This window comes from Pangasianodon hypophthalmus, chromosome 25, assembly GCF_027358585.1.
Source record: "Pangasianodon hypophthalmus isolate fPanHyp1 chromosome 25, fPanHyp1.pri, whole genome shotgun sequence".
NCBI lineage: Eukaryota > Metazoa > Chordata > Actinopteri > Siluriformes > Pangasiidae > Pangasianodon > Pangasianodon hypophthalmus.
Genome location: NC_069734.1, coordinates 12,641,394 through 12,667,828, shown reverse-complemented (window position 1 = coordinate 12,667,828; position 26,435 = coordinate 12,641,394). Strand labels below are relative to the sequence as shown.

Genomic DNA, 26,435 nt, shown 5'->3' with positions numbered 1-26,435 from the left:
ATAGGGTTAGAATTTTTAGGATTTTTCGATTAGAATAAGAATTTATATCAGCCCATGTTCCACAGTTGGAGATTTTCAAAGAAGCTTCAAAACTGTTTTGCAAAAAGTGTTGCAAAAAGGAAAAAAACCAAAAAAACAAGACATTTTTGCGCAAAATTTTCTAGTTCCATTTCTTGGTTTGCCATAACCCTTCAGACATAGAAGCTGAGTTCTGTGAGAGGGAAGTGATAAAAACTCCTATGAGTGTATTTAAACTGTACTTCTACCTGAGCATTCTCCACTCTCAGTGCTGCTACACTGAATGTGACTCTCATCATGTACGTGATGCAAGACATCATCCTGCTGCTGCTCAGCATCAGTCTAGTTCAGAGTCGTTCTATAAAGGTGAGCTAACAGAAATTCTAACAACATTATGCAAATTTGAGTAAATCTAAAAAAAGACCTATTTGAAGTGCCATATTGCTTTTTATTTGGCATCTGCATAAGTACTTAGTAAAATGTCAGCTCACAGTCATTTTAAATATTTATCAACCAGGCACTGGTTAATGAGACCTCTGATGAGACTGGTAAGATGACTGATTTACTTGATTTACTTGAGGCTTACTTAGTTTATCTGTACAGTTTTGAAATTTTATAGTTATGCTTTTTTTTTTTTTTTTACTAATTAATCAAATTAATTTCAGATAACAGCATTGACCGGGATTATTTCTCTGTATCTGCCATAATTGAAAGAGCCAACAAGAATGCTGGTAAGATTGAAAAAGATGTACTTGACTTCTTGACTTCTTCACTTCTTGGCCCTGTATAAAAATAAGGCTGATGATTGAAGTAATATATATTGTAGGTACTTTTTTTCACTAGATCTAGATCTTCTCATTGAAGTAAATATAGGGCTAGCTCTCTGAAGTCCTTTCTAGCTTTTAATGTTCAGTCTTCCTTTAGTTTAGTAAAACAGTCTGTAGACATTTTCTTAAGAAAGGTTCCTGAAAAATAATGCATTTACTATGAATCCCAATGTAGACAATTGTGTTTTGCTGGACAGGAAAGTTAAAGGGTGAGTTTGCCATTGTACATGGTGACATAGCAGTGTACACTGGGCTCCAGAATGCAGATCCATGTACTTCTCGTCAGTGCAAGTGGCGCAAGGGCAGGGATGGGAAGGTTAATGTGCCCTTCGTCATTTCCAGGCAGTATTGTGAGTATCACTTCTTACCTGGTTTCAGTAATATGTGTCAGAGCACCATTAGCTACCTTTAACAAACTTCTCTTCAATCTGTCTGACAGCATTCTTTGAAAGACGTGTTATCCAGCGTGGGCTGAAGTCCTTTGAAAATTCAACCTGTATCCGATTCAAACGTCGCACCAATGAAGAAGACTACATTCATATAATCTCAGACACTGGGTATGTCAACAATCCTAATATTTAGGACCATTTTTAAGAAACATATTGTCAAACAGTTGCTTTAACTCCTGTCCAGCTCTCATGTAAAGAAAGAAGTCTTGAATTTATTCTTTGCTGTATAGGTGCTACTCTTTCGTGGGTCGCAGGGGAGGAAGGCAGGTTGTTTCCCTAGAACGCAACGGCTGTGTTTACCATCACGTCATACAACATGAACTTCTCCATGCTCTGGGATTTCATCATGAGCAGACTCGTAGTGACCGTGACAATCATGTCAGAATCCTCTACCAAAATATTATACCTGGTGAGCAGAGCAGGAATTTTTCTTCTTATTTCTTATTTCATTTCTTCTATTCTATACTTGATTATTACAGTGAACATTTGACCTTAAACTTTGGCAAAAAAAAAAGCTTGGACAGCTAATGCTACATTCATGGCAAATGAGAAGCTTCCTAGTTCAAGTTATGCATATATATATATATATATATATATATATATATATATATATATATATATCTATATGGACAAAAGTATTGGGACACGTGACCATTACACTCAAATATGCCTGTTGAACATCCCATTCCAGACTAAGTCCCACTTTGTTGTTATAATTACCTCCAGTCTTCTGGGAAGTCTTTCCACTAGATTTGGAACTAGATTTTTCAGCCACAAGAGCATTAGTGAGGTCAGGTACTGAGTGAGGACGCCTGGCGTGCAGTCTACATTCCTGATCATCCCAAAGGTGTTCAGTGGGGTTGAGGTCAGTGTTCTCTGCAGGCCACTCAATTTCTTCCACTCCAACCTTAGCAAATCATGTCTTCATGGACCTCACTTTGAGCATATGGGGACTGTCATGCTGAAACGGATTTGGACTATACCCCTCAAAAAAAAAAAAAACATTAGTAATCTCAGGTACAATTTGTGCAGTTTTATAAGGAAATGAGCTGTAAGTTTTACTGAGCATCTTGCAGAAGCAGCCACAGTTCTTCTCTGGAGACTTTGACAGTCGGACTTGCTTCTTATTTTTGCATGCAAAACCCGGCAGCCTTCATTATGTTTTTGTCTGAAAAGTACGTAATATGCTGCTTCTTTATTGACAAATAAACATTTTTCTGTAAAATTTCATTTAAGTTTATATATACATACTTTATATATATATATATATATATATATATATATATATATATATATATATATATATATATATATATACATCAGGGGCGTTTCCTCCGAGGAGGCAAGGGAGGCAGTGTCTCCTCAAAAAATTGGATGAGAAAATAATCGATATTACAAAAATAAAACGACGCAAATATTACTAAAATGACATTAAAAGTATAAAAGTCACTCGTTTTTATAAAGTCACACTGTCCAACAGCGACACCCACAGGTAAAGTTACAGCGCAGGCTTGCCTCCCCTCAGCCCATTGACAGAGACCCCATAACGCGCCGTGGGTTTAGTGGGGGGTCACTGAGAATGAATGGGGGAAAGTCACGTGACAGGAGGCAACGCCTCCATCGCGCTATAATTGTATGTGATCGGTTATGATTGGATGTGATAGATTATGACTGGATATGATCGGTTATGATTGGATGTGATCGGTTATGATTGGATATGATCGGTTATGATTGGATATGATCGGTTATGTTTGGATGTGATAGGTTATGATTGGATGTGATCTGTTATGATTGGATGTGATAGGTTCCTTCGATAAATCCCGCCTCTTGTTTTTGTGCGAGCTCTGGGGCTGAATGGGCAAAATGACCATTATTAACTAATGTTAACAAACACGTTTAATTTTAATAATGCATTAGTAAATGCTGAAAATAATATTAAATAAGATTAATAAATGCTGTAGAAGTATTGTTCATTCTTAGTTCATGTTAACTAAAGTAGTTAACTAATGTTAACTAATGAAACCTTATTGTAAAGTGTTTCCAAAATATTGTTCAAATTGTTACTGCAATAATTGTTACTTTAGTTATTATTTTGGAATAAATGTAAAAATGCATAAAAACACTATGAAATGTATACAAAATAGAATAATATTTGTTCTCTCTTTTTTATGTAATGTTTATATATATATATATATATATATATATATATATATATATATATATATATATATTATATACAGTCAGGTCAGGAAGTATTTGGACAATGACAGAGTTTTTGTGATTTTGCCTTCATACACCACCACAATGGATTTGAAATAAAACAATCAAGATGTGATCAAAGTGTAGACTTTCAGCTTCATTTTAAGAGGTTCCACAAAAATATGGCATTTACCATTTAGGAATTACAGCCATTTTCAGCAAAGTAACTCCATTTTAAGGGGCTCAAAGGTATTTGGACAATTGACTGACGAGAAGTTGTCAGGAAATACAAGGCGGATTCAAGTGTGAGTTAAATATTTATTAAAGAGCCGAAGAGAGAGCTACAGACAGAGTACTGTGGGTGGACAAACGTGGGTGCAATGGTGGCAGGTCTCCTTAGTAGCACTTGGCTGCAACGGGAAATAAACAATCCTATGATCCAGGCTAGCAGACAGTAATCCACAGGGGTGCAGGGTACTGGGGAAACAGAGCAATCGCGGAAGCTGCACAGAACACAGACATGAAAACAACGAACTGACAAAGACAGGACAAACACTGAGGCTTAAATAGCAGCAGAAAATGAGCAGCAGCTGAAACTAATGAACTAATCAGCGGTAGTGCACAACACGGTTAGAAGAGGCCGGTGAACCCATGAACGCTGACAGAAGTTAACTGACCAGGTGCGGTCCATTCCCTCGTTGCTTCAAGACAAATGAAGCAGATAAAAGGTCTGGAGTTGATATCATATTGAGTTGGCATTTGGCAGCAGTTTGCTGGAGCTACCAATATGAAGTCCAAGGAGAGCTCAATGCAAGTGAAGGAGGCCATCATTAGGCTGAAAAAAACAACATAAATCTATAAGAGAGATAGCAAAAACCTTAGGTGTGGCCAAATCAACAGTTGGGTATATTCTTAAAAAGAAAGAAAGCACTGGTGAGCTCAACAACATCGAAAGGCCTGGAAGACCACTGAAGATAACTAAAGTGAATGATCACAGAATCCTTTCCTTGGTGAAGAAAAACCCCTTCACAACATCAACAGAAGTCAAGAATACTCTGGATAAGGTAGGCGTATCATTGTCAAAATCTACAATCAAGAGACGCCTTCATGAATGTAAATACAGAGGGTTTACAGCAAGGTGCAAACCACTGGTAACATTCAAGAACAGGAAAGCATGTTTAGACTTTGCCAGAAAACATCTAAAAAAGCCTCCCATGTTCTGGAATAAGATTCTTTGGACTGATGAAACCAAGATTAACTTGTACCAGAATGATGGGAAGAGAAAAGTATGGTGAAAGAAAGGAACAGCTCATGATCCAAAGTATACCACATCGGGTGTCAAACATGGTGGAGGAAGTGACTGCTGACAGAAGTAGCAAGTTGAATTATTCTATACTCTCTGCTCACATCTCAACCCAACAGAGCATGCTTTTCACTTACTGAAGACAAGACTGAAGGCAGAAAGACCCACAAATAAGCAGCAACTGAAGTGGCTGCAGTGAAGGCCTGGCAAAGCATCTCCAGGGAGGAAACTCAGAATTTGAGTTTTGAGAACATGAGCTCCAGACTTCAGGCAGTCATTGACTGCAAAGGATTTTCATCCAAGTATTAAAAGTATGGTTATATTTAAAATTATGTCACTTTGTCCAAATACCTTTGAGCCCCTGAAAATGGAGGTACTTTGTTTAAAATGGCTGTAATTCCTAAATGGTAAATGCCATATTTTTGTGGAACCTCCTAAAATAAAGCTGAAAGTCTACAAAATCACAAAAACTCATTGTCATTGTCCAACTACTTCCAGACCTAACTGTGTGTATGCATATATATATATATATATATATATATATATATATATATATATATATATATATATATATATATATAGGTTTGGGTAATGTGATTATCCACAGAACAAGAGCACAATTTTGATATAGTCAACACCAACAATTTGAACACTTCATACGACTACAATTCTGTCATGCACTACTCGAGGTAAACCAGTACACTTTTTTTTTTTTTTATTTCCACATCTCATTGTTCTGATGCCACAAAAGTAATTAACACACTGTGTTGGTCTAGGTTTTTGTTCACCAAGAACGGGGAACCAACCATCATCCCCATACCAGACAATAACGTTCCCATTGGACGTGCCACTGAGATGAGCCCCAATGACATTCTACGTGTCAACAGGCTGTACTGCAGTTAAATGAATCACTCATAATATCGCCAGTGTATTTCAAATGCTTTTACAATGCTTTTAAAAACTGTTTGAAAAGGGTCTGCTCTTGATGTAGTCTGATACAAATTTCAGAAATTAGAAAGAGTGCTGCAAAAGCAGCCCTCTGGGCACATTTTACTTAGAGTTTATAGTAACTTTTGATGGTTTCTCTGTTCTGCTATTATGAGTTAAATTTTCAGCTGCAGTGTTCGATTTGAGATGCAGCTCATGATAATGATGATGACAGCAGAACGATTTAAAAAGAAACAGAGCTCATCAGGCCATTTAACATCGCTGTGCATAAAAATCGCTAAACATTTAATATTTTACTTGAAAACCAGACAGATGTTTTGGCTCTGACATGCCATCTATAGATATTGCTTTTAATCTTTCAGATGTACATAAATAATGCAGGTGAGTGAACAATGCCACTCGCATTGCTGCTGCTTCTGCACGTGCACCTGCTCTGCTTCACATCGGGCTGCCTCACACAGCAATGATCTTGCTATCCACATACTTCAGATCATCTCCAAAGCATAGAGAAAAGTATACACACCTTATAGCAGTACCATGAATTCTGATTGGTTAAACACAGACAAAAATATCATAATCAAGTTACCTCATAGTACTAGTGCTTTACTTTTTTGCAAACACAACCCAGCTGCCCACTTGTTTGGTCATCGTTATCTTATGATAGCAGTGATCACCTTCCATTCCCCCTTCCATTTGTACACTCCCCAACACACCTTCTTACGCACACTCTTGCAAGAGTGTTGCAAGACAAGTTCTCTCTTTTTTTGCACATTTTTGCAGAAGGCAAGTTTCTAACATTTCTGCTACTATGTTTATTAATCATGCAGTAGATTTATTGGTTTACACATGTAAATAGTAAGCATAAAACAAAATTTCCTCCACAGTGCAAGGTATATTCATTTGGCTTTTAGTCACTTATGTTATGTGCATGTCATGTTACTAACATAATACAATGTTCAAATGTTACAGTAGTCCTAAATTGTAAACCTGGAATTTAAAAAATGTAAGGTGTTTTAAGTCCTACCCACTTAAAGAGAATGGATTGCACTGATCTGTAGTATTGACTGTTGATTTTGTTGGGATGAAAATTTAGTTCAGAATCCCTTAGGAATTATGTTGTCTCTCAGACATCTATGAATAAAGATAATGTGGCTGGTGAGTATGGTTTTGGTCCAGAACCAGTTAGAAATTTGCAACATCCTTCTTCTTCACTGAGATTTTAGTTGCTTGATTCCAGTTATTATAATGGTATGTTAGCAGTTGTAAATCCAAAGAAGATTCCAAGAAGTAACTGCAATTACTGCAATGTATCCAGCTTCTTATTTATTTGGATCTCCTATCAAGCAATGTTAGCATAATTCTAGCTAGGTATTTACAACAGATATAAAATCTGCATGGATATGATGATACAATGGATATAAAACACACCCCTGTTAAAATGGCAGGTTTTTGTGAAGTAAAAGAATGACACTAGATAAACCATGTCAGATCTTCTCTCACCTTTAAATTGCAAAGTACACAAATAAAGTGAAAAACAGTCAGAAGCTTTTATAGGGACAAAAGAAAAATAAAAAACCTACAATAATCTAGTTATCTAATTGTGCACACCCCTAAACTAATACTTTGTTGAAGCACCTTTTGATTTTATTACAGCACTCAGTCTTTTTGGCTAAGAGTCTATCAGTGTGGCACATCTTGACTTGGCAATATTTTCCCACCCTTTCTTGCAAAAACATTATAGATCCATTAAATTATAAGGGCATCTCCTGTGCACAGCTGGCTTCAGGTCACTCCACAGATTTTTAGTTGGATTCAGGTCTGGGCTCCGGCTAGGACATTCAGAAACATTGATCTTCTTTTGGTTAAGCCATTCTTTTGTTGATTTGGATGTTTTTGGATATATGCTCTGGGTAGCTGTCGTAATGAAAGGTGAAACTTGGTTTCATATTCAGCTTACTAGCAGACACCTGAATGGTTTGCACTAAAATCAGCTAGTATTTGTAGCTACTCATGATTCCCTCAACTTTGATAAACCCCACAGTTCTGGCTGAAAAAAACAGCCCTAAAGCATGATGCTACCACCACCATGCTTCACCATGGGTATGGTGTTCTTTTGGTGTTTTTTTTTTTTTTGTCCCAAACTTACCTTTTGGAATTGGTCTCATAGACCATAGCGCATTTTGCCACATGGTTTGGGGTAATTTAGTATTGCTTGGATGTTTTTTGTGAAAAAGGGCTTCTGTCTAGCCACCCTACCCCATAGCCCAGACTTGTGAAGAATACGAGAAATTGTCATGTTGTCATGTACAGTGAGTAATCAGTGAGTAATTGTCAGATATTCCTGCAGCTCATTTAATGTTACCGTTGGTCTCTTGGACTCTTTACCAGCGTCCCTGGTAAATTCTTGTCTTGTTCTTCTGTAAATTTTGGAGGCACGTCCTGTTTTTGGAAATGTCACTGTGGTGCTCCTTTTTGTCCACTTGTTGATGACGGTCTTCATGGTGTTCCATGGTACATCTAATGTTTTAGAATTTATTTTGTATCCCTCTCCTGATTGATTCCTTTCGGCAGTGAGACCCTGTACAGGCTTTGTCAGCTTTTGCAGACCGTGGCTTCAGCAGTCAGATGAAGCCAAGAAGATGTCAAGAAAATCCTACAGAAACAGCTGGTCTTTATTTGTGGTTAATCAGAAAAAATTCATTGATGACAGCTGTATGATAATTACTTTTGAACATGAGATTGAATGTGATTGGTTCATTCTGAACACAGTCACATCCCCAATTATAAAAGGGTGTGCTCACTTATGCAACAAGGTTATTGCAACTTATTTTTATTTTTCCTATTTTTCCCTAAAATGTTTCTGATTGTTTTTCACCGAATTTATATACATTGTAATTTCACATTAAGGGTGGGAAATGTTCTGAAATGAAATGGTCTGATTTGTCTTGGTTTAATTTTTTTTATCACAAAAAATTATCTTGCATAATGCTCCTTATATACTGTAATATGTTTATACAGTTTATTTACTTTTATCATTAAAAACAATTTTTTAATTTGGTTGTAATTTAATGTAATTAATTTATGTAATGTCTCTAAACCTAGGCCCAGCTCCGCACAGGGTTCCAAGACAATGGCTCTTGGAAATTTAAACTGGCTCATTAGCCGGTCATCATTGTTGACAAGGAAATCTTTGTGGTCTCTGAAAACACATGTTCACCTTATTTGTCGGTTGGTGCGGTCTTCGAATAATGCCAAAAACACCATTGTGCCATAGACAACGCATCATTCTGCAACCTATTTATAGATCTTTGAATGTGTAAAATAGCTGTTTGCCACCTGTAATTACCTAGAATTAGCTCTACCATAACCAGCTCATAATGACTTGCTACTATTTGTAGCGGGGATGAAACAAACTGTAGACTGCAAATAGTTATTTGGAACAATAATTATCAATACACAGAATGCACCATTTATAAATGTGGCCTCTGTAGTAGAGCACTACTGGCTATTTCGTTGTTATTTTTGCATATTCTGCATCAGTCAAACTACAGAGTTCTGCTTGTGGCCCTGAGATACTTACCCAAAAAACCCTGGTTCCAGCTGCTACTCGTACTAGTGAGGGGAATGGCCTAGCAATTTCCTCACCAAGCCATTACAGGCGGTTGATCTTTTGGTGAAATTCTCGGCAAGAAGGGGAGGAAAGGTGCAGGTCTTGGCAATAAGGCCTTCCTGTATGCGTAAGTGGCCACATTATTCCTGAGTAACCTTATGTCTTAACCGTGGGCTCCTGCTTAAGATCATGTAACCCAAGTTTATGAACCAGGTGATTTGAACCATTCTGTGGAGGCCAACATGCAGAACAGTCCCTTGTGTGTTCAGCAGGCACCTTATCGTATTATTTGAACCACAAAGCAGCACATCAGACTAGCTATACATATGCAAGTGTGAAAGCATGGGGGTTCCCCTGTCTAAGCAAAGACTGGGTGATGGAGTCATTACCATTACCATTCTACAGGGAACTACTGTTTCATTCTCATGGGCACTACTGAGAAGTGTGTCACTCCAGGAGAACTATGCTGGAGTTTCCTGGGCTTCGCTATGTACCCTCTCCACAACCCTATAAGATCAACATCTCCACTGTTGGTGTGAGTGCAGAAAATATCTCCAAACACCTTTCCAAGCATCAATAAGTGAGCCATATCCTAATGACCTTGTGACATAGGTTTAATCAGGAGTTAAACACCACCCCTGGTGGTTAGAAGAGGTTAAACACAACACTAGTTATGAATGTAACTGTGGTTCTCTGAACCCTAGTTAACCACCAGAGTACTATGTTACAGTCATCTTATAACTTTGTGGTAAATGTTTCAGCATATGCACACTTACAAGATGATATCTAAGTGTTAAACACAGCCGCTGGTGGTTATCTGGGGTTTACAGAACCATAGTTACATTTGTATCTAGCAGTTGCATACATGTAAGATCCATATCCATATCCAGTTATCCACTACCACATGAAATACCAACGATTTTTCAAATAGAAAATGTTTTATAATATATACCATTAAGCCCAATTGGAGCCATATTCCCATTCCGAACGCTGTGGATGCCTACACAGCATGGTATGTGGCTTTCCCCCCCACCATAACACAGACTGTTCTCAGTTTAGTCATGTGAATAAAAGAGCCATGTTGCAATACTCATGCTCATGCAATCAGTGTACAAGCTTCATGCTTGCCATAAATCGCAATGAGATTTTAATGCCACTGAGAAGTGTATATGCACACATTGAGAAGGATTCTCAACTCCCAGCATTTTTATTACAGATGCAAAAAAATTAGTCCAACTTTTTTTTTTTTTTTTTATTCCTAGCTGATCAACAACAAGAGAAACTTAAATTAATTGCTTATTAATTGTCTACAGGGAATGTTGTTATTCAAACCACTGTTAGGAGGCCCAATTGGTCATTAGGAGTCCACAACCCACCTGCAATGCCACCAAGTGGCTGGCAAAACCTGCAGTTCCTAAAGCCCATATAGGATTGGTTCATCAAAAACGGATTGGTTAGTAAATCATGAACCTGCCAGACTTGCAACGCTTTTGTTCATCATTTGCCTCATCTCCAGCTGGCTTCTGTAAGCCAGATGTTTGTGAAATGTATGTATGTATGTGACACAGAAAGCCATATAGATGCACTCACTATAGAATGGACAAGATATGTCTAGATGGAGCAGAGAGCAGTGGTGTTGTGACTTCTGTAAATGCAGTACTGATGTTATAGCTTAGATAGATAAGAGAGATTAGCTAAAATTAATTTAAAGGTATAGAATAGTAGTTCCTATTAGTTATGCACACAAAAGAAACAAAGGTATCACTTTCACAACTGTTGTTTTATTATGAACCAGTCTGTCCATTCTCCTCTGACCTCTATCATTAAAAAAGTGTTTCCACGCATGGAACGCTGCTCATCGAGTGTTTTTGTTGGTTTTCACACCATTCTGTTTAAACTCCAGAGGCTGTTGTGTGTGAAAATCCCAGGAGATTTCTGTGAAATACTCAAACCAGCATGTCTGGCAGCAACAGCCACAGTCAAAGTCACTTAGGTCACTTTTTTCAGTGTTCTAGTGAACTGAAGCTCTTGACGCATGCCTACATGATTTTATAAATTGAGTGCTGCCTCATGATAGGATTAGACATTTGAATTAATACAGGGGTTCCTAATAAATTGATCAGTGAGTGTACAGCAGGTGGTCAGTGTTCTCAAATTCTGTTGCTGGTCTGTGGGGTGGCCTGGGTGGGTGTGAGGTGCCCCAGGCTGAATTTTTTTTACCAGTCCCTGCTGTCATGTTTTAATTAAAAATCATAAAGCCTATTACACCAGTATATGTGGCAATGAGGGCATGGTCAAGTGAGATCACAGAGAATGAGTAAGGGGAATGAATGCCTACACCTGTGTGTGATTAATGCTGGGTGATTTATAAGATCATGTCTTACAGGCAGCTGCTGAGTACCAGACAGACAGAGTGGTGTGCCAGCGAGAAAGACAGTGTCCTACTGCTTGAGTTTTTTTTTTCTGTGTATTTTTGCCATTACTTTCATATGTCTGTCTTCATCTGTCAGCTGAAGAATCAATAAAGTAAAGTAACTAATCTGTCTATCAGAAAGAGAAAGAGAAAGAGTTACAGTAAACAAAATTTCATTATGTTAATGTTACTATGTTATCAGTTAGGTTATTAATATTATTATGTCAATGTTACATAATGTTAGATTTCTAATAATGGATTCAGCTTCAGGGATGCGTCGTCTTTATAGACTGAACTTCATGTTCATGTTCAATCACTGGGAATGTTGACAGTCAGCCCACATGGCTCTCCTAGAACATACAACAACTCCCTTTACTGCACTGTCCCCTATTGCTGTAACACTCTCTTACAGACTACCTACTATGATATATATAGATGATATCTATACTGTGAGGATGAACAGATTCTAAATTTCAAATAATGCTTTATAAATTGGTTTTCATGGCATATCTTTTTTGGTTATTTTGAGGCTAGGGTTGTGTCTGAGCAAGGTTTAAAAATTAGGATTACAAAATAACCACTCACCACACAGGAAAATAAACACACGTTACTGCAGCATTACAAAACATGACCAAAAATTGCAGCATTTGTGAAAAACAAACTGTTCAACAAATTTCAAAACTGTACAACCGGTGGTAGCGGCAGCTCGGAACATTTCCTGTTAAAGCCCATCGCAACCTTGCGACAGCTTCCCGATCCAGCCACAAGAATGATTTCAATACGTTCTTCTTTTGTGAAAGGCATTCTTAAAGGTTATTTGAAAAAATATACATATATAATATAAACTAAGTATGAAAAATTTTGGAAGTGTTAATTTAATATAGCCTCAAACTAAATTAACTAATTAAATTAAACTAAATTAAACTAACTAAACTAATCTCCCTTTTCCTATCCCATTCTTGCAATACATCTTACAGTAGAAATGGTTAAGTACATCATACCATATGCACATACCCTTTGCATTTGTGTGTGGAAATTTATTAGATTTAATTCATATTATTTGCTATAAAACAAGATTGCACTGGGTGCAATCATAATTCTGTGGAGCTAAATGGGGCAGTGAGTAGCTTTCCCATGATGTACAACATCTAGAAAAGCGAGCAAAGATCATGTTCTGCAACATTTAACAATTTACCACCATGCACCAATTTAACCACACCCACACTCCACAATCTCCAATGAAACTGATGTTTAAATAAATAGATTTTTAAATAAAAAAAAAATTTTGTTTAAATTTTTTTTACATTTTTCATTTAAATTTTAAAAGATGCTGATTGCAGTAATTCAGTAATTTATATATATATATAGTACAGTGGCACAATTTTCATAATTTTGCCTCTGTACACCACCACAATGGATTTGAAATAAAGCAATCGAGACGTTATTGAAGTGTAGACTTTCAGATTTAATTTAAGGGGTTTAACAAAAATATTGCATTAAAAGTTTAGGAATTACAGCCTTTTTCCCTCCATTTTCACAGGCTCAAAAGTAAATAACTGATAAGAAGTTTCATGGCCACATGTGGCCTGTTTCCTCATTATTTCATGACAAATTAAAGAGATGAAAGGTCTGGAGCTGATTCCAAGCGTTTCATTTGCATTTTTGTAGCTGTTCATGGGAACTCTCACTATGAGGTTCAAAGAGGTGTCGATGCAAGTGAAGGAGGCCATCATTAGGCTGATAAAACAAAACAGACCTATCAGAGAGATAACAGAAACTTCAGGAGTGGCCAAATCAACAATTTGGTACATTCTTAAAAAGAAGGAATGCACTGGTGAGCTCAGCAACACTAAAAGGCCTGGAAGGCCATGGAAGACAACTAAAGTGAATGATCACAGAATTCCTGAAGAAAAACCACTTCACATCTAGTCAAGAGCACTCTGGAGGAGGTAGGCATATTGTCAAAGTCTACAATCAAGAGACGCCTGCATGAATGTAAATACAGATGGTTTACCTCAAGATGCAAACCACTGGTTAACACTCAAGAAAAAAAGGCCAGATTAGACTTTGCTAAAAAAAAAAAAAAAAACTCTAAAAAAAAGCCTGGCCCATTCTGATGCAAGATTAACTTGTACCAGAATGATGGGAAGAGAAGAGTGTGGAGAAGGAAAGGAAGGACTCAAGATCCAAAGCATACATCATCATCTGTCAAACATGTGGAGGCAGTGTTATGGCATGGGCATGTATGGCTGCCAGTGGAAGTGGGTCACTGGTGTTTACTGATGATGTGACTGCTGATAGAAGTAGCAGGATGAATTCTGAAGTGTATAGAGCTATACTTTCTGCTCAGATGCAGTCAAATGCTTCAAAACTGATAGGAAAGTGCTTCACAATACAGATGGATAATGACCCAAAACGTACCGCGAAAGCAACCCAAGAGCTTTTTAAGGCAAAGAAATGGAATATTCTTAAATGACTGAGTCAGTCACCTCACCTCAACCCAGTTGAGCATGATTTTCACTTACTGACAGGCAGAAAGATTCACAAACAAGCAGCAACTGAAGGCAGCTGTAGTAAAAGGCCTGGCAAAGCATCTCATGGGAGGAAGCTTAGCATTTGTTGATGCCCATGGGTTCCAGATTCCAGGCAGTCATTGACTGCAAAGGATTTTCATCCAAGTATTAAAAATAATCCTAATATTTTTGATTATGTTAGTTTTTCAAATTACTTTTGAGCCTGTGAAAATGGAGAGACTAGGTAAAGAATGGCTGTAATTCCTAAACCGTTAATTCAATATTTTTGTTAAACCCATTGAATTAAAGCTGAAAGTCTACACTTCAACCCCATCTTGATTGCTTTATTTCAAATCCATTGTGGCAGTGTACAGAGGCAAAATTACCAAAATTGCATCACTGTCCAAATACTTATGGACCTGACCATATATATATATATACACCAACAGTTGAAATAAGCCCCACTTAAAATCCTTTTATACCACAGCATGATGGAATCTGATTGGTCAAATGTTTGCATTATTTTTGTATAACAACATGGTTTGGACAGGAGTTCCATCTGTAACATGATAGGTTTATTTTAATGTGCTATAATACATTATTGTTTCTATAGTAACAGCTCATAAACAGTGACTAGTATGGCAGATGCTTCACATAATCTAAGACTAATAAAAAAAGATTAAAAAAAATGTGCTGTTTAACAAGAAAAACCTATAATCTTTGATGTGGTGACATTTTTGTTAAGAGACATCTTATTAACATTTCTGGAACAAGCTATGGGTGTCAGCGCTTTGTAGCAATCACTGTGCTTCACAAAGTTTCGGAAAGTGTTTGGACAGAGGACTTTACACTTTCCGGTTTCTCTGTACAATGACAAGCTTCATTTTTTTGAGAAAGAGAGAGAGAGAAACAGAGATTATAATGGTTAGCAAATCGCTGTGTTATAACTAGATTAACACACTCCAGATATGCAGTTATTTGAAAATAATTCATTTTGGGGTGGTACTGGCACTCCACTTTGCATCAAGCTGCATCACATCACCCTGGCGTGGATTCTTTTTGAATAACCACATGTTCTGTCATGCTATTCATTACTTAATGCCAGCATCCTTTGCATATAATGTATTTTGTATGTTTAATATGGTATGTTTAATTGGCTGTGAGCAAGAATGTGTATCACATCACTATAACACCAGGGAGCAATTTAGGGTATAACGAATACTGGGAGAAAATAAGTTAACTTCCTTAATTTACAAAAAATACAATTAAACAGATGTGAATCCTTCTAGGGTGCTGTCACAATGCAGGGTTTAGTCTGTAATTACTCCACATCGCTTGGGTTTACCTTTGGAGTGGACCATGGAGCAAAAAAGAAAAGAAAGTAAATTCTGCTAAGCATTTACATATGTATTTAGTAAAAATGTCATCTCACAGACATTTTAAATACTTATGAACCATGTAATGGTTAATGAGACCTCTGAGGAGACTGGTTTCCATGTGTTTCCCTATTTTCCCCCCTTTCCTTGTGTTTCCTATATTTGTCTCTCCCTCACTTCCTGTTTGTGTGTTCTTGTGTGTGTCCCTGGGCGTGGCACTTGACTCTGCTTCCCTTCCTGACTGAATCAGCGAACTCATCTGCTTTTCATCACTTCATCAGCCTGCAGCCCTTAAAAAACCCACTTCTTCAGTCACTTGTTGCTAGATCATTCTGTCTACCAGTGCAGTACCGACCCTAAGGCCCTGCTTCATCTTCCCTGTGGTTCACGGATAGAACACCTGCCTCCTACACAGCTGACCTGAGTTTGAGCCCTGGCCTTGACAGTAACAGCAAACCATGCTTGCACTCCCCCTTGCTTCCTCTCCCCTGTGGCTCATGGGCAGAGTGGCTGACTCTCACTCCGTTGACCTCAGTTCAAATCATGGCCTTGACAGACATGTCACATGTCATCCTCACACATCTCTACATTCAGGTCTGTGTTCTGCTTTTGGGTCCAAAAGCTTCATAGCTTATAACATGTCGCTCACTCAGTGTTTTTTTGTTTTTTGCACCATTGTGTAAACTCTAGAGACTGTTGTGTGTGAAAATCTCAGGAGATCAGCAGTTTCTGACATATTCAAACCAGCCCATCTGGTACCAATATCTATGATCAAAGACACAGATATCACACTTTTTCTTCATTCTGATGTTTGATGTGAATGTTAACATGACCTGAAGCTCTTGACCTGTATCTGCATGATTTTTTTTTACATTGCAGTTCTGCCACATGATTGGCCGATTAGATACATGCATGAATGTTCAAGTTTACAGGTGTTCATAATGCTCTCATGTTATGTCAAGTCAGTGTTGGCATCTTAATGCATTTCCCAGAATGCAACTCCAACTACAAACATTGCTACCATGGACTGCATTTCACAAGCTGAAGTTCGCCTGATTGCTGATTGCACACACCTGAATTCAGTCACCACTCCACACTATATAAACACGCTCAATGCACATAGACTTAGCAATGTATTCGGTCAGTTTTGTTCACACACCTGACATACCAAGCCTTTATTTCATATTTGAGCATTCTGATTTTGACCCTCGTTTGTTTTCTCATTTCCTGATCATCGTCTCGTCCTCTGAATACCTGTTTCTACATTGCCTGACCCTTTGCCTAATTCTGGAATCTGTCTTTGATATGGTGCTTTGGATGTATTTGTGCTTGCCAGTCGTTATTTTTAACAAAAGCATTCACCGCAACTGTTGCCATCTCTGCCGCCTGACACAAAGCCCATTCATTTGTCAAGTGCTGCAGTGAATTCCTATTTTATATAATTTCTACATAAAGCACATGTTTTTGTGTTTCGTAAGAAAGAAATTTTCTTTCATTTACGCATACAGCAGGTAAATAAAACGCATTAAAAACTACAGCTTGTTTAGGCTCATGAAACTGTCAGACAAAATACACCTTTGAATTACAAATACTTTTCCTATATTATTTTGAACATGAGAATGACGGATTTTAAAACATAGTCACTTGAAATTTATAGGTGCTAAAAGTGTGCAAATTGATCCTTTTTGAATGTAAGATTTTGCATTTGCAAGGAACTATAAGGCTAGCTCTCCAAGGTCCTTTCTAGCTTTTAGTATTCTGTTTTACTTTAGTTTATTAAAAGATGCTGTAGACATTTTCTTATGAGTAGTTTCTGAAAAGCAATGCATAAACTAAGACTCTGAGTGTCAAGTGGCCAAGAAACTGTTGTTAATTTAGTGTGTTTTACTGGACAGGAAAGTCAAATGCTAAGTTCACCGTTACGCATGATAACATAGTGGTGTAAACTGTGCTTCAGAATGCAGATCCATATACTTCTTTTTTGGTGCAAGTGCTGCAAGGTCAGGGATGGGAAAGTTAACGTGCCCTTCATCGTTTCCAGGCAGTATTGTGAGTAACACTTCTTAACTGGTTTCAAAGAAAGATGTGTCAAAATTTTACCAAGCTTCCCTTCAATCTGTCTGTCAGCATGCTCTGAAACATGTTATCCAGCATAGTCTGGACTCCTTCCAAAATTCAACCGTATTCAATTCATGAAATTGGATTCCTAAATTAAAGCTATATAGAGAAAGAGAGAAAGAAAGAGAAGAGAGAGATGCACACAGTGCTTTAGGTAATGTTACAGGCCTTTGTTCTGACAGTCTAAGAAGACAAAAGAACAACATTGTAATTATGTGATTCATTGTTTCTTATATTTGCAGGAGAAGAACATAATTTTTCAGAAAAACAACAATTTGAACACTCCATATGACTACAATTCTGTCATTCACTATTCAAGTTAAAGTATTATAAACTTTTTTTCAATCAGTTTCCTCAATCTCATTGCTCTAAGGCCAAAATAATAATTGTCGACACACTCTGTTGGTCCAGGTTTGGAACAGGCAGCCACCATTTTCTACATGTAAACAGGCTCTACTGCAGTTAAATATGACACTCTTACCATCACCAGTGTACTTCAAACACTTTTACAAACCGTTTACAGAAAATGTTGATGTCTGAAAGGAAGTCCCGTCCCCAAAATTTAAAAATTAGAAAAAGTATTGCAAAAGCAGCCATCTAGGCACATTTTCTTTAGAGTTTATAGTAACTTTTGATGGTGTCTCACATCTGCGTGTATGGAGTTTGTTTTCAGGTTTAAACTATACTTTTACAGGGCCTTTTGAGGGCTGTACAGGACAAACCCCAAGAAGTGTGCAATTGGACAGTTGGAAGCATGGTATCTGGACTTCCACTTGGGTCACGGGCAGGTGTCTAGCAAAATTGATAAGACAGCAGCGATGGCTGCCTGCCTGAGACCAAAGACCAAAAAAGGAGGTGAGACAGTTTCTGTGGCTGGCTGGCTATTATCATAGGCTTGTGCCTAATTATCTGGATGTTACCAGCACTGACCAATCTCGCTAAAAAGAGGGTACCAGGTCTGGTCCAGTGGACTGAGCTGTGCCAGCCAACTTTTGTTCAAGTAAAAGCTGCACTCTGTGGTGGACTAATCTTATATTCTCCTGACTTCTCTCTCCCCTTTGTTTTGCAGACTGATGCATCGGACAGGGGACCATGTTCAGTTCAATTAAATTCAGTTCAATTTTATTTGTAATAAAGAAGCTTTACAAAAATGCATAAATTCTGTGTATAAATTTTAAGTTTTTAAATTTATCCCTACTGAGCAAGCCAGAGGCTATGGTGGCAAGGAAAAACTCCCTGACACAACCTTGAGAGGAACCAGACTCAAAAGGAAACCCATCGTCAGCTCGGTGACACTGGATAGTGTGATTATAAATAATTTTCCTTATATAACTGTATATTATATAGTCAAAAGTGCAATTTTGTAAAGAGGAACTTATCCATTTATGAGAATGCACGAGTCATTTTTTAATTCATTATAGTTTTAACTTAAAGTCTATTGAACTGTTCAATGATAGAGACTTGCAAAACAGTTCATGGCAATTGCAGTCCTCAGGATTGTGTAGTCTGCAAGCTCTCAGTGTGGGACAGCAAGTAGAGTATGATCAAGTAAGAGTGTTTGGCCATGAAGTGGGCAGTCCTCACCCTCCGATACTGACTATTGGGATGGCAAGGTAGTCCACAGGATTATAAATAAAATAAATTAAATGTTTCTGATTAATCCCAAATAAAGATCAACTGTTTCTGTAGGATTTTCTTGACATCTTCTTGGTTTCATTTGACTGCTGAAGTCATGGTCCATGAAGAGGTTATAAAGTATGTATGTATCTCATTGTAGAAAGTTATCGATCAGGAGAGGGGCACAAAAGAATTTCCAAAACATTAGATGTATCATGAAACACTACGGCCATCATCAACAAGTGGAGAAAATGGGGCATCACAGTGACATTTCCATGAACACATGAACAAGATGTCCCTCCAAAATTGACAAAAGACACAAAGAAAACTTATCAGGGAAGATAAGACTTATCAAGAGACCTACAGCAGCACTGCAGGAGATGCAGGAATACCTAGCAAGTATTAGTCCCTCCATGCATGTGTAAACAATCCATCGTATTCTTCACTGGCTATGGGGTACGGTGACTAGACGGAAGCCCTTTCTCACGAAAACAACAACAACAAAAAAACATACAGACCTGCCTAAATCAACCCAAACCATGTGGCAAAAAGTGTTATGGTCTGATGAGACCAAGGTAGAAGGTTTTGGGCATAATTCAAAAAGATATGTTTGGCACAAAAACAAGACAGCTTGTCACCCAGAGTACACCATACCCACACTGAAGCACATTAATGGCATCATCATGCTATGGGGCTGCTTCTCTTCAGCTGGGACTGGGGCACTAGTCAAGATAGAGGGAATCATGAATAGCTCCAAATACCATTTTGGCACAAACTCCGCCTCGGTTAGACAACTGAAGATGAAGAGAAATTTCACCTTCCAGCACGATAACAACCCAAAGCACAAATCCAAGTCAAGAAAGGAATGGCTTCAGTAGAAGAAGATCAAAGTTTTGGAATGGCCCAGTCAGAGGCTAGCTCTAAAGCCTATCAAAAATCTGTGGAATGACTTGAAGATGGCTGTGCACAGGAGATCTGCTCACAATTTGATAGATCCGGGGCATTTTTGCCAGAAAAGTTGAATAAAGTTGAATAAGATGCTTACTCAATAAGATTGATTGCCATATAACATGCAAAAGGTGCTTTAACAAAGTATTTGTTAAGGAATGTGCACACTTGTGCAACCAGGTTATTGTATGCTTTTTTCTTTTCTTTTTTCCCCTAAAACATTTCTGGTAGAAAAAGGTCTGATATGATTTATCTTGGTTTAATTTTTTACATCACAAAAACCTGTATAACAGGAGTGTGTAGACTTTATGTCCACTGTCTATATGACATACAGTATATAGATATATAAATGTCCACTAGACTGCTCTGTTCTCTGTTGTATATTCTGCAACAACATAATTTAACCATGCCTACATTTCCACTAGTCTTTTTGATGCACTTCATTTATTAATCTTTTAGAAATGTGGTGTGTAAATGTTTTGTAGGCCAAACCAACCAAAAAAAGATTTACGAAAGTTTGGGTAATGTTGATTTTCTTTGCAGTCATGTGTGTAGGTTGAGAAATGTCAATCACCAGCAAATTACCAAGTGTGTCCATGGCACAACTGATTTACATTTAGTGCATAAAAGGTAAGGATCACAGGTGAAAACAGCAATGACTTTTGATTTGCTTTCTTTCAAGTCATGAATATGACAACCGGGTTTCAAAAAATGTTCATTAGATTCATGTGTGCAACTGAAATAAATAAACTATTTAAACTAGATTTGTCTTTGGAAAAAAAAAATGCATCTGCACTAATTTGCGTAAGATATAACAGACAGTAATTTAAAATCCCTGTAAACTAGAAATATGTATGCACATGTATATCTTTCAGAATGAGAAAGGCTTTAATATTAGTGCATTATTTTTTTTTTATTTTTATAATCACATAGTCCATGAAGGAAAATCATACAGAGATCCCATTTGGTTTGAGAGTGACGTACATCCTTGGATATTTGCCAGAGCAAAGACCACAAGTGTTCAATGTTCTCATGCTCCTGAGGAATAAAAACATATTTATTCTTATGAATGATGTTTTGTAGATATTTTATCTTTTTGTCTTTACAGATAATTACTAACATAAGCTAAACAAGGGACAAATACAGTATTATTATTCAAAGATTGATATAGGTGGCATAAAAACTATAGCAGAGTACTGTGTTTGTATGGTACTCACAGCACTGATAGAGTCTGTTGAGTCTAATAATGTCATTTTGGCTCATCTCTCTGGCCAGGCCGATTACTACATTGCTGTCAGGGATAGGTTCCATGGTGGGTTGACCATTCTTAGAGAATGCAGTTCTGAAAAGAAATAAAAAATAAATAAAATTAGTACATGTAGGATAACAATGAAAACACTAATATGTAGTGCAGTAGTGTTTTATGCGAGGCTATAACTATAATTTAACAACAATTACTTTTATAAACTGGAATATAAGCAAATGATCATTGTTAGGGCATAGATAATTTTAAATGGACTTGATTTTTAATTGTACTTGCTCATTAAATTAAAAATCATCACCTACAGGCCAAACGTTGGGAAGCTTTGTAAAAATAAGCATTGAATGACATTTTTAAAGAGATAATGAACAATAATTAATCAAATATCTGCAAGAAAAGTAAACAATGAATTGATATTTAAATTTTTCTTAAATTCATTTTATTGACATACCTTTAATGATGGCCTGACATATTTCTTATTGTGGCATTCCAAGCATTTTAAAACCTTGCATGTATTTTTATGCTTGTTTCAAATATGAGTTGATTACTGACAAAATTCTCAGTAAAATATGTTAAAAATCATTGATTACCTTCCATATATGGTATTTTGGGGACAACATATATATATATATATATATATATATGCTACTGTAAATTAAAAGAAACTGAAAGCAATATGATAAAATAAGGTCAGGGCGAGATTTATACTTAGGCTAAGTGGTTATTGACTGACCTGTAATACTGCATTACAGAGCCATAGTCATAGGGAGTTCCCTGGTTCAGAGTGGCAATCTTGTCAAAGTTATACTTCATGTCTGGCGAAAAAAAAAATACACAAAACCAAAACATTAACTGATATAATAATATGGCCATCAAAATCTTTTCCAGAGATTGTTTTGCTGACTTTTTAAATTTTTTACACTGCATCTACCTAAGACAGAGAAAAAAATGAAACTATACCGTCAATAATATTGTCCCAGAGGACACGGATGTGGTTGTCACGGTCACTGCGGGTCTGTTCATGGTTAAAGCCCAGAGCATGAAGAAGTTCATGCTGGATAGTGTTGTGGTAGATACAGCCACTGCGGTCTAGAGACACTGTCTGACCATAACCAAGCCGTCCAACATAGGAGTAGCATCTGTAAAGTACACAGAGATGGTTAACAATCACGTACCCTGAATCTAATTATAGTTTGATTTAATGTACTGTGTATTTCAGGTTGGAATCATAATTTCAATTCTGATGCTATCTGAATTTTAATTTTGTTTATGTATGTAGATTCATTTTCTAATATCAGTTCTATTCTTCTTCTATTTCTGAATGTGATTTATACCCGCTGCGTGACTCAATGCTGAGATAATCCCTCTCATTGTAGCGTGGAATGAAACGAATGCAAGAAACGGATGCAAAGGAATCTAGACCTCGCTGAATGACCTGCAGCTCACTGGAGGCTGAGGAGCCAAATGTTAGATGTTACTCGGGATATAGCATTACAATGGAATCATACTCTTCCAAGCATGAACAAGACAGATTTTAACCTCATATCAGTCACAGTAGGTCCAGTAATATGGGACAGTTCATGGCAGTGTGTTACTGTCAGATGATATAATAGAATTAGATCTCAGAACAGAAAAAGAAAATTTGAAGGTTAAATGAGTTTTATAATTTGAAAACCTACACAGCTAGTACCACTACTAAAAGCTGGAATTATTTAATATATTTCAGGTAATATAGCTCAGCTACAGTGTCAATGACATACTGAAGTGGTTGGCAATGATGTAGGGCACGTAGACCAGTCCATCACTCGACTGGGGCCACTTGCAGCCAGTAGATGTGCAGGGATCAGCGTTCCTCCCATTATCATCATCAACTGCAATGTCCCCAATAACCTTTGGTTCGTCGGCACCACGAACTACCACACAGAACAGAGAGTGAATGGATTACACATCTGTACATGCACAAAGAATTATGTCATACACTGCCAAGGTTATAAAGCAATGTGTGTGTTTCTGTGTGTGAAGGGGTTTGGACATACCAATGTTTCGATTAGCCCTCTCCAGGAGCTCTCCCACAGACAACACTAACAGTGAATTAAAGTAAGTTCGTTAATCATTTACAAATTATATTATTATGCATATATTATCATAATTAAATTAAAATTACTTACCAGGCTACATGAGAACCATTTGGACAAGAAGGACAAATGTAACAGAGACGTACAAGGATAGTTATGAAAGGGTAATGTGTATGTGTGCTTGTATGTGTAAAAACATTTCATGGTATTAATTTTGTGTGTGTGTGTGTGTGTGTGTGTGCTTTTAATGTAGTTTTTATATTGTGTTACGTTCCAGTTTGACATTCAATTTACTTATAGCAATTTGCTTTTTTTTCTGTACACTGAAGAGATTTGGGTTTGAGATCAAAAGATGAATATGAGATGAATATGAGACGAATTTGAGTTTTCATTTCCTAATATCTACAGCTAGATGTGTTAAAAAAAATTAGAACATGGTACATTTTATTTGAACCCACACATCTTTCAAGTGATCAAAAATATTGGAACATGTGACTGACAGGTGTTTCTTGTTACTTATTGCCTATTAGATTGATTGTTTAAACAATTAATAGCTCTGAATGTCTACTCTTGGTTGAGCCCTGGGTTTTGCCTGTGAAGACTGCATTTGTTGTTACAAAGGCTAAACCAACATGAAGATAAGAGAGCTGTCTATGGGAGAAAAGCAACCCATTTGGAAGTTGAGAAATGCGGAAAAATCAATCAGAGCTATTGTACAAGCATTGGATATAGCCAATACAACAATTTGGAATGTTGTGAAAAGGAAAGAAACCACTGGTGTACTAACAACCAGACATTGAACAGGTCAGCCAAGGAAAACAACAACAGTTGATGATATAAACATTGTGAGAGGTGTGAAGAAATACCCAAAAACAACAGTCAGTGACATCACCAACAACCTCCACAGGGCAGGGGTGAAGGTATCACAATCCACCATTCGAAGAAGACTTTGAGAGCAGAAATATAGAGTCCATACCACAATCTTGTGGCAGACCACTCATCAGCAGTAAGAATCAGAAGGCCATATTGGAATTGGCAAAGAAATAGAGAGATGAACCACGAAAGTTGTGTAACCAAGATTAACCTCTACCAAAGTGATGGAAAGGCCAAAGCATGGAGAAAGAAAGGATCTGCTCATGGTACAAAACATACAAGTTCATCAGTCAAGCATGGTGGAGGTAGTGTCATGTCTTGGGCTTGCATGGCTGCTTCTGGAACAGCCTCACTAATCTTTATTGATGATGTAACTCATGAAAATAGCAGCAGAATTAATTCAGAAGTCTACAGAAACATCCTGTCTGCCAATTTACAGGGAAATGCATCCAATCCAATTGGGAGGAACTTCATCATGCAGCAAGACAATGAACCAAAACACACTGCCAACACAACAAAGGATTTCATAAGGCAAAAATAATGGAAGGTTTTAGACTCGCCAAGTCAATCACCAGACCTTAACTCAATTGAGCATGCATTTCACCTCCTGAAGAGGAGACAGAAGGGAGAAAACCCCCAAAACAAACATCAACTGATAAAGCTGTGGTAAAAGCCAGGAAAAGCATCACAAAGAAGAATACAACAGTTTGGTGATGTCTGCGGGTCGCCGGCAAGCAAGGGATATGCAACCAAATATTAAGTGTTATTTTCTTTAATTTACTTTAAAAATATCTCTACCAGTACTCACCTAAAAATTGGCTGGTCTGCCACCAAAGGTGCCATGTTCTAAGTTGTTTAACACATCTAGATTCTGGAAATTCTGATCCATCTATTGTCTCGTATTCCTCTTTTGAACTCAAACACAAATTTCTTCACTGTATAGCAAAAACAAAAAAAAACTGTTTCCAATACTTTCGGAGGGGACCGTGTCAGCATATCAGTAGTTTATTTGCAATGAGGAAATAGAAATTAATTACGCATTAATAGTGATCTACCATTATACTTAATGCTTATTCACTATGAACACAAACATATTTTTAACCATTTCAACCATATGTTTTCAGTTTCAATGACAATTAATATTTTTTATTTATTGTCATTTTTTAGAACTTTTTAAAAACTTGTGACATTAATTTTTTTTTAACAGCAATAGCCTTTTGTTGTATGTGCACTTGTCTCACCTCGACCTCAGCTCTCACAGAGCTGACCAGTAACAGGGCCACAAGACCCACAGTCACCTTATACATTGTCAGCATGGTCAGCAACCTGCAATGGAAATCAGCACACAACACCACTATTAGCAACTGGTTTGCATATTGCTTTTAAGATTCACTCTCAATTATGTTTCATTCTGAAAAGTGAAATTCAGCAATATATTGCTGAAATAAAAGTAACTGTTTTATTGCATTAGAGAATTTACTTACAGTGTTCACTGTATAGAAACTGATTTTTTCAGAAACAATATATAAGCTATTATGATAACAAAATTATCATCTTGTGCGTATAAATGTATGCGAAATAGCGTTAGAAAAGTATCAGTTACCTTTAAACTACCACATATATGGCATTCACCTTACCTTAAACATCCAGAAAGAAACAGCTTTTTTAAAGAAAAGGGTGTTTATATATTCTTCTCCATGTACCAAACTTGATAACCAGTATCAGTTTATTTAAAAAAAAAATGTTCTAGCCAGGCAGTTGTGTCACCTTGTCAGAAAAAAGCAGCTGCAGCTTTTCCATGGTCAGTGTTTTTTTCCGCTGGTCCCCAGTGCAGGCACAGTGTGCTGACAAATAGCACATTCAATTTACTGACTCATCTGCACATAG

At 37.2% G+C, this 26,435-nt stretch overlaps 2 protein-coding genes across 2 annotated transcripts; one reads left to right on the top strand and one right to left on the bottom strand.

Moving 5' to 3' along the window:
• Nucleotides 1-265: 265 nt before the first annotated feature.
• LOC113546712 (high choriolytic enzyme 1) lies at nt 266-5,734 on the top strand. The gene is made up of 8 exons (XM_053229485.1): nt 266-384; nt 536-566; nt 684-749; nt 1,043-1,195; nt 1,285-1,402; nt 1,525-1,703; nt 5,404-5,485; nt 5,573-5,734. The coding sequence occupies exons 1-8, from the start codon at nt 316-318 to the stop codon at nt 5,697-5,699; spliced, it is 825 nt and encodes a 274-aa protein (XP_053085460.1). The 5' UTR covers nt 266-315; the 3' UTR covers nt 5,700-5,734.
• A 15,492-nt stretch (nt 5,735-21,226) lies between these two features.
• On the bottom strand, nt 21,227-25,867 carry LOC113546714 (low choriolytic enzyme). Its single transcript, XM_034299594.2, has 9 exons — nt 25,790-25,867; nt 23,769-23,772; nt 23,637-23,681; nt 23,361-23,513; nt 22,935-23,052; nt 22,561-22,739; nt 22,334-22,415; nt 21,557-21,681; nt 21,227-21,377 (listed from the first exon to the last, which is right to left on the bottom strand). Coding segments are annotated over exons 1-9 (783 nt in total). The 5' UTR covers nt 25,865-25,867; the 3' UTR covers nt 21,227-21,375.
• Nucleotides 25,868-26,435: the final 568 nt, after the last annotated feature.

Coding starts and splice junctions, on each gene's coding strand:
- LOC113546712 (XM_053229485.1), top strand. CDS start 316: ATGTACGTGATGCAAGACATCATCCTGCTGCTGCTCAGCATCAGTCTA. Junction 750..1,042: donor AAGAGCCAACAAGAATGCTG/GTAAGATTGAAA, acceptor TTTGCTGGACAG/GAAAGTTAAAGGGTGAGTTT. Junction 1,196..1,284: donor CGTCATTTCCAGGCAGTATT/GTGAGTATCACT, acceptor TCTGTCTGACAG/CATTCTTTGAAAGACGTGTT.
- LOC113546714 (XM_034299594.2), bottom strand. CDS start 25,864: ATGCTGACAATGTATAAGGTGACTGTGGGTCTTGTGGCCCTGTTACTG. Junction 22,416..22,560: donor CTGGGACAATATTATTGACG/GTATAGTTTCAT, acceptor TTTTTTCGCCAG/ACATGAAGTATAACTTTGAC. Junction 21,682..22,333: donor TCTGTAATGCAGTATTACAG/GTCAGTCAATAA, acceptor ATTTCTTTTCAG/AACTGCATTCTCTAAGAATG.